The following is a 14541-nucleotide window of genomic DNA, read 5'->3' as shown; positions in this document are numbered from 1 at the left end:
GGCTGTTGTCACATTTTTAGGAAGTAGCCAAGGCTGATTTCCCCTTTACAAAGGCTGAGATTCACCTGTCGGTCACAATTTAAGCTACAATCAGCTCGGCAACAGATGTATGGACAAATAAAGTGATACTTGATGCATTAACTCTCTGTTTCAATGTGGTGGCTGGTTTGTTGATATTCTTAATCTTTATTAAGCTGTTCAAAAGGGAAAATGGTGCTGATTAGAGAGGATGTGTACTGGTAAAGGTAGCAACTACAGGAAAGCAACACTTCCTATTTCTCACATCACCTAGCTCTCTTCTTTTTTTTTTTTTGTTTTTGTTTTTGTTTGGAAAATTTGTCACAAGGATTGGAGCTTCGGTGATATGAGAGCAGTTTAACATCTGTAGTCCTAAAAAAAAAAAAAAAAAAAAATCAGTAGTTTTGACTGACACCAGAAGTGTCAATACAATTCACTAGAAAGAGAAAAAAAGAATTGTAACACAATATTCGTACACATGTGGCTACCTCTCTCCAAACTGTGCTGTAGATGGACATTATTTGGCAGTGAGTCACCGTGGGGGGATGACTTCCTTTCCAACACTTCCCTCTGCTGGTCTCAAGGAAACCACCCAAAATACTGTGTGCACTACCAATCAAGTATCATTCAGCATGTAAGACTGAAAAGGACCTTTACATTGCATAAGCAGCACACTGAGAGAATCCCTTCAAAGCAGTAAGCCTTAAAGGGACATGTTTGCTCTATTAGCTGGTGATGGTTGTTAAAAAATATACATAAAAAATACTAAATATACTTGGAAAACATTTTGGCACTCTTCAAGCCCACCTGAAATGGGTTCAACTGTAGGAAGTCCATACTGTACATATTAAGAGACTGCGTTAGTAATGTAACTCATGCAAATGTCCTTTTGTTTTTCAGTAGATGTGTCCACTCTAGAGTCCTCTTTCAGGCAGACTGTTTCCTGACGGTCCTATCTGTTGACCAGATCTGAGCCCTGTGTGGAGCAAACATAGTGAGGGGCGTTGTTGTCCGTCACCGGAGAGCCCGGGGTGTTTCCATTCGTCGGGCTGCAGGCAGGACTGCAGGTGGGGTTACAGGTGTTTGTGAGTCTGCGCAGGTACTCTGCATGGACAGGCTTGTGGCTCTGCAGCACCCTGATGGCTTCATCAACCTTGAACCACTTCCGTTTCCTTCCTGTGAGAGGAGGGACGAGAAGGAGGTATAACATCTTGTCCAACAACATCAGCCAAGCAATTTTAAATGCACAAGCAGATAGGGAACATTTCAACTTATTGTGAACATGTTGGCTCTTCTTTTGTTTATGAATCTGTCTCAGTAACCACTCATTCATCCTGCTGAGTGGCATATGATGGATGAGGAGCGGATCTGCACTGCCATTATCTGAATTTCTCCAACGCAGTGCCTGATAATCAGCATCTGTGTTTGAGCTCAATGAACTTTTATTACAGCAAGTTACAGTTACATAATACAATTTAAACAAGAGACTGACAACACTAACCAAAATGAAATATTTTCACAGTGTCCTTTGTTTATATTTGTGAAATTAAAATTTAAGATGTGACTCATATATACAGGGTGTCCAAAACGTCTCTTTACAATTTAAATAATCTATTACAAAAGCAACTGATGAGATATGTTAATCAGATTTGTTCTATGTACTCAGTGGTTATCAAAGTTTTTTGTGTAGATATTGTGTATCGAACAAAGATATGGGACATCAACAATGCCATTTCCACCACTGATGAGGCTATGCTACAGCAAACATGGCAAGAAATTGAGTACTGTCTTGATGTGCTTTGTGCAACTAATGGTGCCCATATAGAGGTGTATTAAATGAGGCAAAAAAAAAACAAAAAACAAAAAAAAAACTTCACAGATTTGTCTATTCATTTGCTTTTGTAATAAATTTGTGTAAATTGTAAACAGACTTTATGGACAACCTGTATACTACTTTTTTCTTCTAAAAATACATAACTTTACTTTGAATTGAGAGCAGAAAGAAAAGCGTTTTAGTGAAATGTGTCCTCTGCAGCACTGAATGGACAACTAAAAATACTTTACTGGCAAGGTTCCTCAGTGTGTTTGCAAGGTTGACTCCGACATAATGAGCACTTTAACTCATTAAAAGAAATACTGCTCAATAACTACGTGCTTTCACTGAGAGGTAACGTGCGCGCACACACACACACACACACACACGGTGCCATCATCAGATTCTGTGAAGCAATTCACTCCATTTCTAAGCAGTGCTATGTCTGAGCTTTAAGTGGGATTGCTCAAGATGCAAATTAACCTGAAAACGCTAAAACCACAATGATTATACAACATGTTCAGGAATAAACATTATGTACGGCATATATTACAGCACTGAACTCTTTGTGGTAAAAGGCATTCCTGACCCACTTTGGCCAGTGTTTATGAAGCTGTCATGTCACCAACCCCGCCAAATACAGCATCTCCCATAACAATCATTTGTCCAGTAAATCATCAAACTTATTTATACATCACTTCAAACCCACAGTCTCCTCCTTCAATTCCCAAGCAGCCTTTTGGAAAAGGAATGCAATGAGGCCTCTTGACATTCAGAGGGCTGTGTGAAAGGGGAGAATCTCCCCATTACACTGACACCCTGAGGTCCACTAGTGCTGGCCTTTCAGGAGAAGGAGAGAGTAAATTAGACAACACCCCCAGCGCCCAGCCCTTTCCGCACAGTCATGGCCCTTGTACAGGGCAGGAGAGGACAAGCACGGAGGGGGCTGTGGTGAGAGACGGTAACTGGAAAACAACTGGGCACAGCAAACATGCCTCCGCCTCGTGGACAGGCTGAGCGCTATTTCTGTGAGCAAAGGGAGTGAACGATCACCGGTGTTTCCAGCACCAGATACAAACAGTTTGAGTTTTGAATCAAATGAGTCACAAGAAAAACATTACATTTAAAATACCAAACACTCTGAAAACAAATTATGGCGATTATTCTTGGCTTTTGTCCAACAAATGCCTATGCACCAACTACCTTAGTGCAAACCTATCAAATTTTCAAATGATGATTATCACAGAGAAATAATTATTCACATTTCAACAGAATTTGGAAAATGACCATGCAGATTTACAGTATATTCAGACTTTCCACTGATGTATGCAAATCTTGGCATAAACAGAAAATTTTAATTTAATAATTTGCATTTGCCTTTTTATTTACTAGCACTGACACTTTCTAGAAATAATGCATTGCCAATGGAAAAAAAATAATGTTACATTTAAGAGAAAATGGTATGCTTTCTGGTTAACTTTATTCAAATGATAATGCAAAATGGAATGTGCAAATTCAATAACACTACTACATTTTAATAATCCATTTTGCGCAATAGCCAATGAGAAAAAATTACCACTGCTATTCAATTTTCATTTGCTGAAGTCAACATTTCCTGACCAGTTAATCATTTAAATGAAGAAGGGCAATTTCAACTTTGTTTTCAAAACTTGCCTTCTTTCATGTAAATTATTCAAACAGCAGTGCAAAATGGAAATCTAAAATAATGTAAACTACCTCTGGATAGTGTATGAACATTGCTTTGTTGTAATGTTAATGTGGTCCCATACTCTAGGTGTGTTTGCCAATTCAGCCTTGAAACCAGGTGAATGAATTGCAAAGGAAGCGGCGCTGGTTCACTCTTCACATCTGAATTTATAATAAAGCACCATAAAGCAAGTCTTCAAAATAAAATGCTAAAGTCCTTCATCTTAAAATGAAAATGGGATATTGCATTCAAATTTGGTTTTGAATAACGTATTGCATGTTTACACAGATAAATGAAATGCAACTGAGGAAATGTGTTTTCAACAGCGCAGGTACAAAACAGAACTGTTTTCGAGCTCACGTCCACCGTTTGTCCATTTGACCACCAGTGAAGTGCTGATGTTTTACCAGCGTCTGAAGTGTGATAACAACTTTGCCACATTTTTCTGTCTGAATTTCAGAGTCAGGTAGCGTGAGATCTGTCACATCAGACATGCATGTGTCCAAGTTGCCCAGTTTCAACAGTGACGACTGAAGCCCCTGCTAGTCTTTCTAGTCTGCGATTTATGTTACTTATCAGCACACTGCCTTCAAAATAAACACACTTTTAATTGGTCAAAGATTTGGTTCAAAGGTACTTTGTTACAATTAATGAAACTCAGTATCACACGGTGCTAAGATGATGATGATGATGAAAAACTGACCACAACAGTGCTATACAAAAAAAAAGTTCCAATAGCAGAGAAAAACTCGTTCTTGACCTTTACTGCAATTTGCTTGTAACCCAAGAACACGCTCATAAAGTCACTGAACTTCAAGGGTTCATGATCTCGAAATACATCAGATAGTGTTAACACAATGTTATGCTTGTTCAAGGAATTTCAGACCCTCGCGGCCTGCTGGTCTCCTATGAGTGAGACCATACCGCAGAGTCACTTTGACCTGTGAGCTTCAAATGACCGAAGCTCTACTGATGTACAACAGAAGCAAGGTCAGTTGCCTTTATTCAAGAGACAGGATTTATATGTGCTACAGTTTGGTAATGAAATGTACGACCAGTGTGATGATAAGCTTTAATTTGCTGACAAAAACCCCTCCCTGTGTTGCAACTGCTTGATGAGAAAGATTGCTACTTAAGAGGAAATTGTTCACTCTTTCATGAATCTTATAATACCAAATACCAAAGGTAACCCTGCCATAAAACCAAAAAAACAAAAAAATGGCTGTGGTGTGGTGAGCTGGGTCAACTGCAGTTGGTTTAGGAAAGCTCTCAGTACAGTACGACAATATGTGACAGCTTGACCACTGCATTTTAATATCTGTACAGGTCTGCTTACATTTGTAATATGCCCATAAATGTTTGAGAGAAATAAGTCTGTATTTTGGTTTGAAATGACTTGGATTTGCTGCAAAAGGCTTGTTTGCTATTTGTAAAGTAATTTTTTCCAACTACGTAACTCCATGCAAAAGTGACCAGGCAAAAACATGATGGGGCTTAGGGACTAAAATGTGGAAGCATACCTATGTTGACAGAGTCCTCCCAGTCTTCCAATGTCTCTGTCACAATGAGGATATAGACGTACGTCCTGTGCTTTCTGTCTTGGTTGTGCTACAAAGATTTAGATGAATAGACTGCTTTATATTGCTGCAACAAACTGGGTCAATGCATTGCATGCAGAGCTCTCATATAAAGGCATGATGTAAACAGTGATTAACTGTATTATTTCAACAGGAGCAAACCATTTAACTCTCTAAATGACTGTGACGACTGGCACTTACCTGGCATCGTAAGCATAAATCTTGCAGTAATGTTGAAACAGGATTTAAAACAATGCTGTGTACTATTACATACTACATGCCAACTTATTACAAATCTTCCATGGCAGTTTGACAAGCTTACCTCAAACACCCCGAGGAGCCTGCCAAGTTTTCCCTTCACACCAGCCTGTGCAGAGAGGCAGACAGGAAGAAAACAGATCAAAAGTCTACCATAACATTTACATATGAATGCCTGGACAGTGTTGTACATACAGTAGCCAATGCAGCATATAAGATGTAACTCTTCATGCTGCTGTTGCTTAATCAAATCAGATGTTTGGCTGGAAAGCTAAAGATTTATGTGCAAGTGAAAGCCAAGTATTTAACAGTGCCTTAACTTAAGGTTTCTTCAATTTTCAATTAGCAAAAACAGCAGAAGAATGCATGCCCTGGTTTTTGAAACAGCATGTCTTGGCTCTCATGTGCATGCACATTCTCATTTGAGCATTTTCCTTTTTCCCCCTGTGGCTTGAAACCATGTCAGGATTGCCACGTGCCACTGAGAAGGCACAGCAGGTATGACCAGGTAAACAGGACCTGAGTGACAGGATGACGGATCTGCCCAAGGAGCAGAGGAGAGCGGACAGAAGAGCTGAACAACACTGAACCGCAGTGAGCAAGATCCATTTCTGCTTATGATTATGTTACACACTTTAGAGGAGGGTGGCCACTGAATTTAGCTGGTCAACCGTGCTCAGCTCACATGTATAGTGTGCCGACATAGCTATGCAGGTCATGCAGCATGCTCCAGTTTTCAGGTTTACTGATGGTATGTATAACAAAGTTAGTGGGGGAAAAATCTCCCTGTTGCTGGCTGGGAAACTGCTAACACATGGCACCATTCAGTCCATGGCTTGGTTTACATCTTCTGAACCTTGCTGTGTGCCATAATTCAGCCTTGGCGACTCCCTTAAGAATCCCCCGGGACCGGTTTGGATGACGAGGAACACCGGATTATATGACAAACAGAGCCCCAAATGCACACGCACAAACACACATTAGATATAGTATAGGATAATCACCAACAAGAGATGTTTCGTGAGTGCCTTTGTAGCAATTTCCCTTAAATACTCAAATAATTGCCCTCAGTCAAGACAGCTGTGTTGTTTGTGGTTGCTGTAGGGATCATACTTTTAAAAAAGGCACAATAATGCCACATGGAAATTTTAGTTTCATCCAAGCATTAGCAACAAGATGTTAGACACAATTAGCCTGATGGCATTTAGCAATCTCACATTTGCGCAAATTAAAAGTACCACATGGACCCTTGACACTGATGTATTGCACTTCACAGCGGGGTATTAAAACAAGACTATTTGAATTGTTCGCTTCCAGAAGTCCTCGTCGGTTTGCGGCTCATCCATATTCAGGGTCATGTCTCTTCCAGGAGGCACAGGATGTGGGTAACTGGAAACCCTTTCCAAATGTCACCACCGCCATACCTCAAATCTGTCAACACATTACTATCCAAGGCAGAACCTCATAACCCAGTCCAAACACTCTGGACAAGCGCCAGCATCCCCTTTACGACGCCACAAAACAATTAACTGGCAATGCATCATTCCCCCAAATCTGGATCCCTCATCTGGATCTTGCTTGCAGAAGAGTGGCAGCATCTCATAGCTCCATGATGAGACAAATCGCTGTAAACTGCTCGCCTGCAATTTTGGTTTCAGATCATGATAATTTGTGTGTGTGTGTGTGTGTGTGTGTGTGTGTGTGTGTGTGTGTGTGTGCACCTCAAGTCTATAAACAGCCACAGAATGTACAGGTAAGCATGGAAATCGTCCAATTAATACAACCTTTGCTTGTAATGTGCAAGGTTAAAGATTCTGTCTGCATAAAATTACCACATTCCATTAAATGTGAAGGAAGCACAGTTGCACAAATTGTGCGTGTGTGTGTGTGTGTGAGTTTGTGTTCATTTCCTTCACATATCTGTGGCTGAGCTCACCTCCTCATACACTTCCCTGACAGCGGCCCCGCATGGCTCCTCCTCAGGCTCCATTCCTCCTCCTGGCACAATCCACTGGTCTGGATGACGACTGCTGCTCACCAGTAGCACCTGCCAAGGGGAGATGACTCTGTCATGCCTGTGCTGCCAGAGGATGTGAGCCCCTGAGTTTAGGGTTCCGAAAACACGCCGATGGCATGCCCTAGTTGAGAATCATGAAATTCACCACTAGGTGCTAGGTGGTGGCCGAGCATGAAGCTATTCATTAAGCATGCGCCGTAATGGACATCTCGCGCACCACACCGCTCGTTCACTTCATTTATTTGGTAAATCGCCTGGCCGCGCATCATGAACTCACATATCACATTCTTTTCTCTGTCATCAAAATTTGTTAATGTGTGCATGTGAGAGTAATTCAAGCGAGCACTATGCCACTTCATCCATCAAGTAATGACTCGAGGTGTTCCTACATTAGAGGCACTGACTGATGCTCCAGAACAGCTCTTTACAGATAGTGCCTTGTAGATTTGTGGTTACTGACTAACTTATTGGATCATTTCAGAGGGCAGAAATATATCTGAGCCACTGCACAGCCTGCTGATTGGTTTCTTTCAGCCTAAAGTTAAACAGCAACCCTGAAAAAACAGCATCCCAGTTCAGACATCATTTGCTAATTGTTGAACTAATAATTAGTTCCAAGTATCATCGACAACAAAACATTTCGATAAAATAATTTCAAGAGAATACAGCTGTGTACATTCAAACTTTAAGGATTTTAAACCCTCCACCCAACCTAAAAAAAAAAAAGACAAATCAGCAAACTAATCGGATGGATGAAAACAGCAGCCACCGACTATGTTTAACTGACCTCAAACACAGCTGGTTTGGTCTTTTAGGGCAATGCACCCCTCTGGAGATGCAGTCACTCGACCTTAAACCCTGTCTGGCGTCAAACTGACCCACATTGCAACCACGTGCGAATACCTTCTGAATTCTGCTGTGAGCAAAATGAGCATGAGCAGCCGCCCCATTCTCCGGCAAAAAATAAACCTCTAATGAATCTCTTGTCATCAAAGGTTGGTTAAAAAAATCAGCTCTTATCACGTTGCACAGAGCAGACAGAGGGAGTAACACAAAGCACAGCCATCGCAGCGTAGGTTTCCAGAGACCAGATCATAGAGGCATAACAGATTTGAGAGGCACCCTAATAATGTCTCCTACAGCACCTTCAAAGCTGTCCTCAATTGCACAGAAATTACTATGATGAGTGAAGCTTTCTTCAAACGCCATGCTTGCATGCGCCTTCGCTGTTAGTCATCCTGTAACCGGATCAAAAGGAAGACAAACCCCAGGAGAAAATCACAAGGCCCAATCAGAAGCCTTAGATTGGTTTACAAACTTCAGTGAAGTCCAAATCGCTGACAATTTCAGAATGAGCTGTGGTTAAGGAGTCACTAAAACACATCTTGACTAAAATCAGCAAATCACAGCATTACAACTCAAGGAATCATAAAGAGCTCCTATGTGCTGCTTTGGATCACTGAAATGCATGCCTAAATGTATGAGGGTGCAACACAACTTTGAAAATGGAAACACTGGTCAGCTCGTACTCACACAATTACAAATCCTCTGGAGGGACTGATAAACATCAGCCCATTTCAAACTTTGGTATCAATGTCAATATTTATGTAAGACTGGCTGACCGAATTGAAGGTGCAAGTGGTTTTACTATCATGTGATATGACATTCAGTGGCCAGTAGCTGCAATAACCATGTATGCTGACTCCTTAACGCCTGCAGAATCAGAGTACATTTCCCATCTGGTTAACTACTCCACTCTTAAATGTGTCATGCTGAATTGGCTATCATGGTAAGAATTTGTTAACAAGAAGATAACAGTCCAGCAGTTTAGCTTAAGTGTATAATTCACAGTTTTATTAATATGCACTGTCCCTTGATTAAAAAAACTAATCTGAAACATGAGCTTTAACAGTTTTTAAAGATGGACAATTTTATGAAAAGACATAAAAAAACATGAAAAGTATGGGAACAGGATTGCATAGAAATCCATGAAGCTATATAGTTGCTTCTTATTAACCATCCGTACTCAAATCACTATTGTGACACATTTAGTGGATTTTTTTTTTTCAGGTAACCCAGCTTGTCAGTGAGTTTTATTCAGCAGGGAAGTGTGTCCTGTGTAACAGTTATACAGTGAAAAAGCTGAGGTGCCTGATGAATGATGGTGCTGTGGCACAGAGGAGGTTAAACACCACCAAGGACAGGAGCATGGGCTAGGGTTCATTTGAATCTCCCACCACTAAAATGTGTGTACACAGCCCTGCAGTTGTAGAAACACTGGCTGCACCCTTACTGTTGCGCACGTGCACACGCACACGTACACAATCTCACACACGCATGATCAACACATATGAGGCAACATGCGTACGTGCATTCACATGCTCGTGCGCACACACACACACACACACACACACACACACACACACACACACACACACAGAAGCGCAGCCAAAAAGGCTTTACAAAAAGCACTGGATCAGCAGTTGCCTTTCTGCATGAAAACCAAAACAGCTTAGTGGGGCAGACTTAATGAGCCCAATAGGCAGCAACACACCTCTCTGTGTGAAGCCTGCTCAGACTGAACATGTCCATTTGACCTTTGCAACGTGCAACACTTGATCTCTTTAGAATTAAAATCTATCACAGAATAATAATATGACTACTAGGGGCTGCACCATTACAAACTCTGTGGGCAGATATTGTGTTTATACAAAGCTAGGCTGAGGAATATTAAAATCTATATCAACCATGTTTTGTGTTATGACCCCAATACAAGGTTATACTGTTAAGCCAAAGTAATGGATTGGTGCTCTTTATGAACTGGTACTGGACTTTAAAAATAAAACTGAAAGTGGTATCAGTGCATCCCTAGTGGGGCTATTCTTGGACTATTTAATTTACGGCATAATTTATTTAAAAAAAGAAAATAATACTGCCGCCTTGAAACATTTAGCATTATTCAGTTGCTTATATCAAACTCGCTCAAAATAAAGGGTAGCATTTGTCAAAGTTAATATAAACAATCACAAAAAAAACAATGCATGTGTAAATATAGCTGCTCCTTCCCCAGGAAAAACAGGGACACACCAATGAGAACTAGCGTCCTATTTTCATATTTCTCACAGTGCTGTTATTGTATTGTTGTTAGCGTACGAGGGCTTGTGCTACACTAAATGTTATCCTTCCATCTCACAGATGTTTTTCGCCCTTGTACTGTGAGGAGAAAAGGGACAGAATTAGACTGATTTTGGGGAGTAAAAACAACACTGACTTCCTCCTCCTGTCTGGTGTTTGTCTGCTGAGCTGTTCCCGTTCACCTGGCCTCCTCAAACATTCAGAGTAACTCAGCGTCAACGTCCTTCACTGCAATCACAATCATCGCAGGCTTTAGCATAGGTCAGCACTCAGTCACTTTGACCCACGGGAGCACAGAGCAGCAGGCGCTGCGAGATGAGCAGAAAACGGAGAGCACGATGAGGAGCAACAGAGAGAATGTGTGGATGTTGCTGAGGAGGAAAGGGTGGCAGCAGGAGGGAAAATAAATCTGTCAGGGGACAGCGAGTGCCTGCACCTCGTTTCTATAAATTGCAGCTGATAGGTCACTTGGTGTTTAGCACATAGTGCAACACCCGGCCACCCCCACCACACACACACACACACACACACACCTCACTCCCCCTATCACATATAGTCCTGAGATGGGCAACTGTCACTAGGCAGACACATTCTGAACTAGGACACCCTCCCCACCCCCTTACCACTACTTCCACATTAAATCATGATAAGTCTTGACTATTTAAACTGTCTAAACAGCATTCCCTCTTAAGTACGGAGGCTTAGAAAGACAAAAAATATTACATTAAGTATTCTAAGCACATGTCCTTTATCTGCTGACTTTAATGGTCCATTTAAGCGACAGAATGTGCCTACTTGGCAACAGATTCGAGCCTGTTATTTTCTTCTGGCTTCCCCCTTATATGACCTTTGAAAACTGAGACGCGCAAAGCTCCTCATTATCAACATTTCTGTGTTAGCTGGTATGATACACCGGCTTTCATCTAAAACCATGAAACTCACTATTTTTCATTTTAAATTGGGTGTCAAAGATGTGGGCTAGTATGTCTGGTGAGCCAAATGCAGCTCCAATCCAATAATCTGCAGGTACAGAACAAACCATTTTCAAGAAAGCCAGGTGGTAAAAGGGGATGTTGTCAGAACTGCACAAAGAGAAGAGATTGCGGCTCTATTATAGTGCCTCAGCATAAGGGCAGTGATGACATTAACACATGTGCTGACCCCTAGATGGAAATGGCCACGCACAATAACCACAACAGCTGAGGCCTCGGACAGCTCTGGAGTGCCATCACCACCTCAGTGAGTGAATGCAGATGCAAGATTTCCTCATGACAGCTAGTATTTAAAGACCGAGGTACCTTAGTTATGATGGGTGGCAGTAACGTTTATAATCACACATAATATTACAGCATGGTGGCTCAGTGGTCAGCACTGCCGCCTAACAGCAAGAGGGTCCTGTGTTGGGAGTTTGCATGTTCTCCTCGTGTTTGCATGGGTTTCCTCCACCATCAAAAACAAGTTTGTTAAAGTTAATAGTCCTGTCAGTGCTCTTGACCAAGGCAGTAGCTTAGAACTGGAACTCTAGTTAGGAGGAGTTAAATGCAGGAGACAAATTTCCCTACATGGATTAATAAAAGATAACTTCCCAATGAAATGCTATCGCCTCTGTGGTGAAAATGATACACTCAGTGGCCACTTTATTAGGTCCACCTGCACAATCTTATACAAGTCAATACAACTGTTGCGCCATTAAGTTTACTTTTCTATTGCCTATAATGCTCAGGTTTTCTTTTTATCACAATACTAGAGGCATTCATTCAATTCTATGCTCAATAGTTTATGGTGCAGTTGGACTGGACTGCATTTTACTGAGAGGCATTTCTTCTATTCTGTCCCCCTCATGTATACAGGGAGGACAAAAAATTAGAAACACCGCTCAATATAATGTAGTCGAGCAAGCTACAACCTCAGTAATAAACATATAATTAAATTTACACATTATCCACAATATAAACACAAACTGAACATTATAAACTTTGTTAAAAGGTAGAATTTATGGCAGAGCTGTTGCATTGAGCTGCAGTAGACTGCACAGGTGGACCTGATAAAGTGGCTGCTGAGTGTATATCCTCATATAAATGTATCATTTGAAGAATGCCAGAAATATAAACACCCTCTTCTCACTACACGTGACACTGACCAAAGTTTGAACATCACCTGCACTGTCCAGATATGACGAGGGTGTCCTGTTTGTATGAATAGTGCATATAAAAACCATTTACAGTGACAAGTATTCTTAGGTGCTTAATAACTGGGGAAAATACCTGGAAAGCATATTGTAGTGGTCTCCTGGGTGGCATTCACAGTGAGTGCCAAATTGTAAGGCCTCGTGGTGTTTAATAGGTCAAATATTTGGCCCTTAAGCCAAGATGGTGTTCAACTCTGCCCAAAAATCTCACTTAGAGAGTTACAATAGTAGCTTGATCAGCCTCTCTCTCTCTCTCTTTCTCTCTCTCACACAGAGAAAAAGAAAGAGAGAAAGAGTGAGGCTTTGTTTGTCAACAAACAGACTAAAATTCCCCCCACAGGATTAAAGCCCTCAGTGGATTCAGTTCAACACAATCAGAACCAAAGATTCAAAACAAACACTTTCTCGTCTAAAAGCAGGCTGAGTCACCAAGAGCTCATAAGCCAAATGAACGGTTTAATGCAACAATGTAACTTCTAAGCATGTGCATTGTTGTCTGCGATGTGATAAATATTAATGATGACCACTTTAGCCTGGGCTACACCAACTAACTTCGGCCCTCGATGGACGGACATGCCTTACCTCGTCCTCTTTTTCGTTCTTGAAACACAAACACGCCGCTCGTCTCTTGAACCCCTCGCCATCGTAAGTCCTCGTCTGATTTGGCTTAAACTTCATCATATATTCCCAATCTTCGAGCGCCAGGAAACGTGAAAATGTGGAGAAAAAATCGACAATCTGGATCCAGCAGGACGAGCTGGTTTCGGCCGTGTCCAGGAGTGTGAGAGCAGCAGCGGATCCCCCACAGTATTCCCAAGCGCTTCTTCAGATAATCCCTGTTATTAAATGATGTGCACTTTTCTCATTCTCATTCTGGTCGATATCCTGTCTACCATGGTGGTTTTGCGCCGTTGTCAAAATGCATGTTCCTACAACTCACTCACATCTGTGGTTAGTGAGCGGCGACCAGCTGACCTCAGAGCTGCGCAACAGTGCAATGCCAAAGCTGCCTATCAGCACCTACGTTACATTAAACACTGAGTGGATGTTCATTATTAACAAGGACGTTTCCGAGCGAACATGAATGAAGTGCCTTTATACAGCTGGCAAATCAACATGGCCGTATTCGATACGGTTGCTTAGTAATCATTAACACGTTGCGTGCGTGATGCCTTTCAGTGACTTTCTCCCAATGACTAATGCTGCTTTCAGGTGATGCTCGTAAGCACCACTTTCGTGACTCGGAGCTTGTAAACAGGACTCCAGTGCCTTTGGTTAGGAATAATCACAGTATCGCTCTTGTTAAACAAATAGTAGTTCTAGGCGTTTGTTGTTTCTGCCTTTTAAATCTGGTGTCGCACTGCTATTTTTAGATACAGCGGTGAAATCAAGAGGAGCATGTGCAAATTGTAAATTGTGTTTTCATTCATGTGCCAGGCAGCAGCTGGTGCACACAGTAACATGGCTCCTCTGGTCTCCACCACCTATTCTTCTCACATCTTTGCAACTGAGGTTTCGCAGAAAATTACCACTGTCCCAGTGGCATTTTACACGTTGGACGTTTTGCTAGAGCAATATTTCCGACAGCACTTAAAGTAAACAGGAGCCCATTCCCAGCTGTTTGCTCAAGAGCTAATCGGGACACAAGGCCTCTAAATTTTAAATGGAGGGTAACTACAGCCAATGGAGCATAACAATAATTAATTCTAGGGCGATTTCTGCTCTAATTTTAAGTCTCCACCCATTCAGTCAAACAAACAAAAACACATGCTTGTAGACTGGACCTTATTCAAATAACTAACTATCTACCTAACTAACTAACTAATA

At 41.5% G+C, this 14541-nt stretch overlaps 1 protein-coding gene across 1 annotated transcript; it reads right to left on the bottom strand.

Annotated features, from left to right (window-relative positions):
• Nucleotides 1–200: 200 nt before the first annotated feature.
• Nucleotides 201–13888, bottom strand: nudt4a (nudix (nucleoside diphosphate linked moiety X)-type motif 4a). Its single transcript, XM_030052946.1, has 5 exons — nt 13297–13888; nt 7311–7421; nt 5439–5483; nt 5060–5147; nt 201–1194 (listed from the first exon to the last, which is right to left on the bottom strand). The coding sequence occupies exons 1-5, from the start codon at nt 13393–13395 to the stop codon at nt 971–973; spliced, it is 567 nt and encodes a 188-aa protein (XP_029908806.1). The 5' UTR covers nt 13396–13888; the 3' UTR covers nt 201–970.
• Between the last annotated feature and the right edge of the window lie 653 nt (nt 13889–14541).

Source organism: Myripristis murdjan, chromosome 6 (assembly GCF_902150065.1).
Source record: "Myripristis murdjan chromosome 6, fMyrMur1.1, whole genome shotgun sequence".
Classification (NCBI taxonomy): Eukaryota; Metazoa; Chordata; class Actinopteri; order Holocentriformes; family Holocentridae; genus Myripristis; species Myripristis murdjan.
This window is presented reverse-complemented; position numbering and strand designations above follow the sequence as displayed.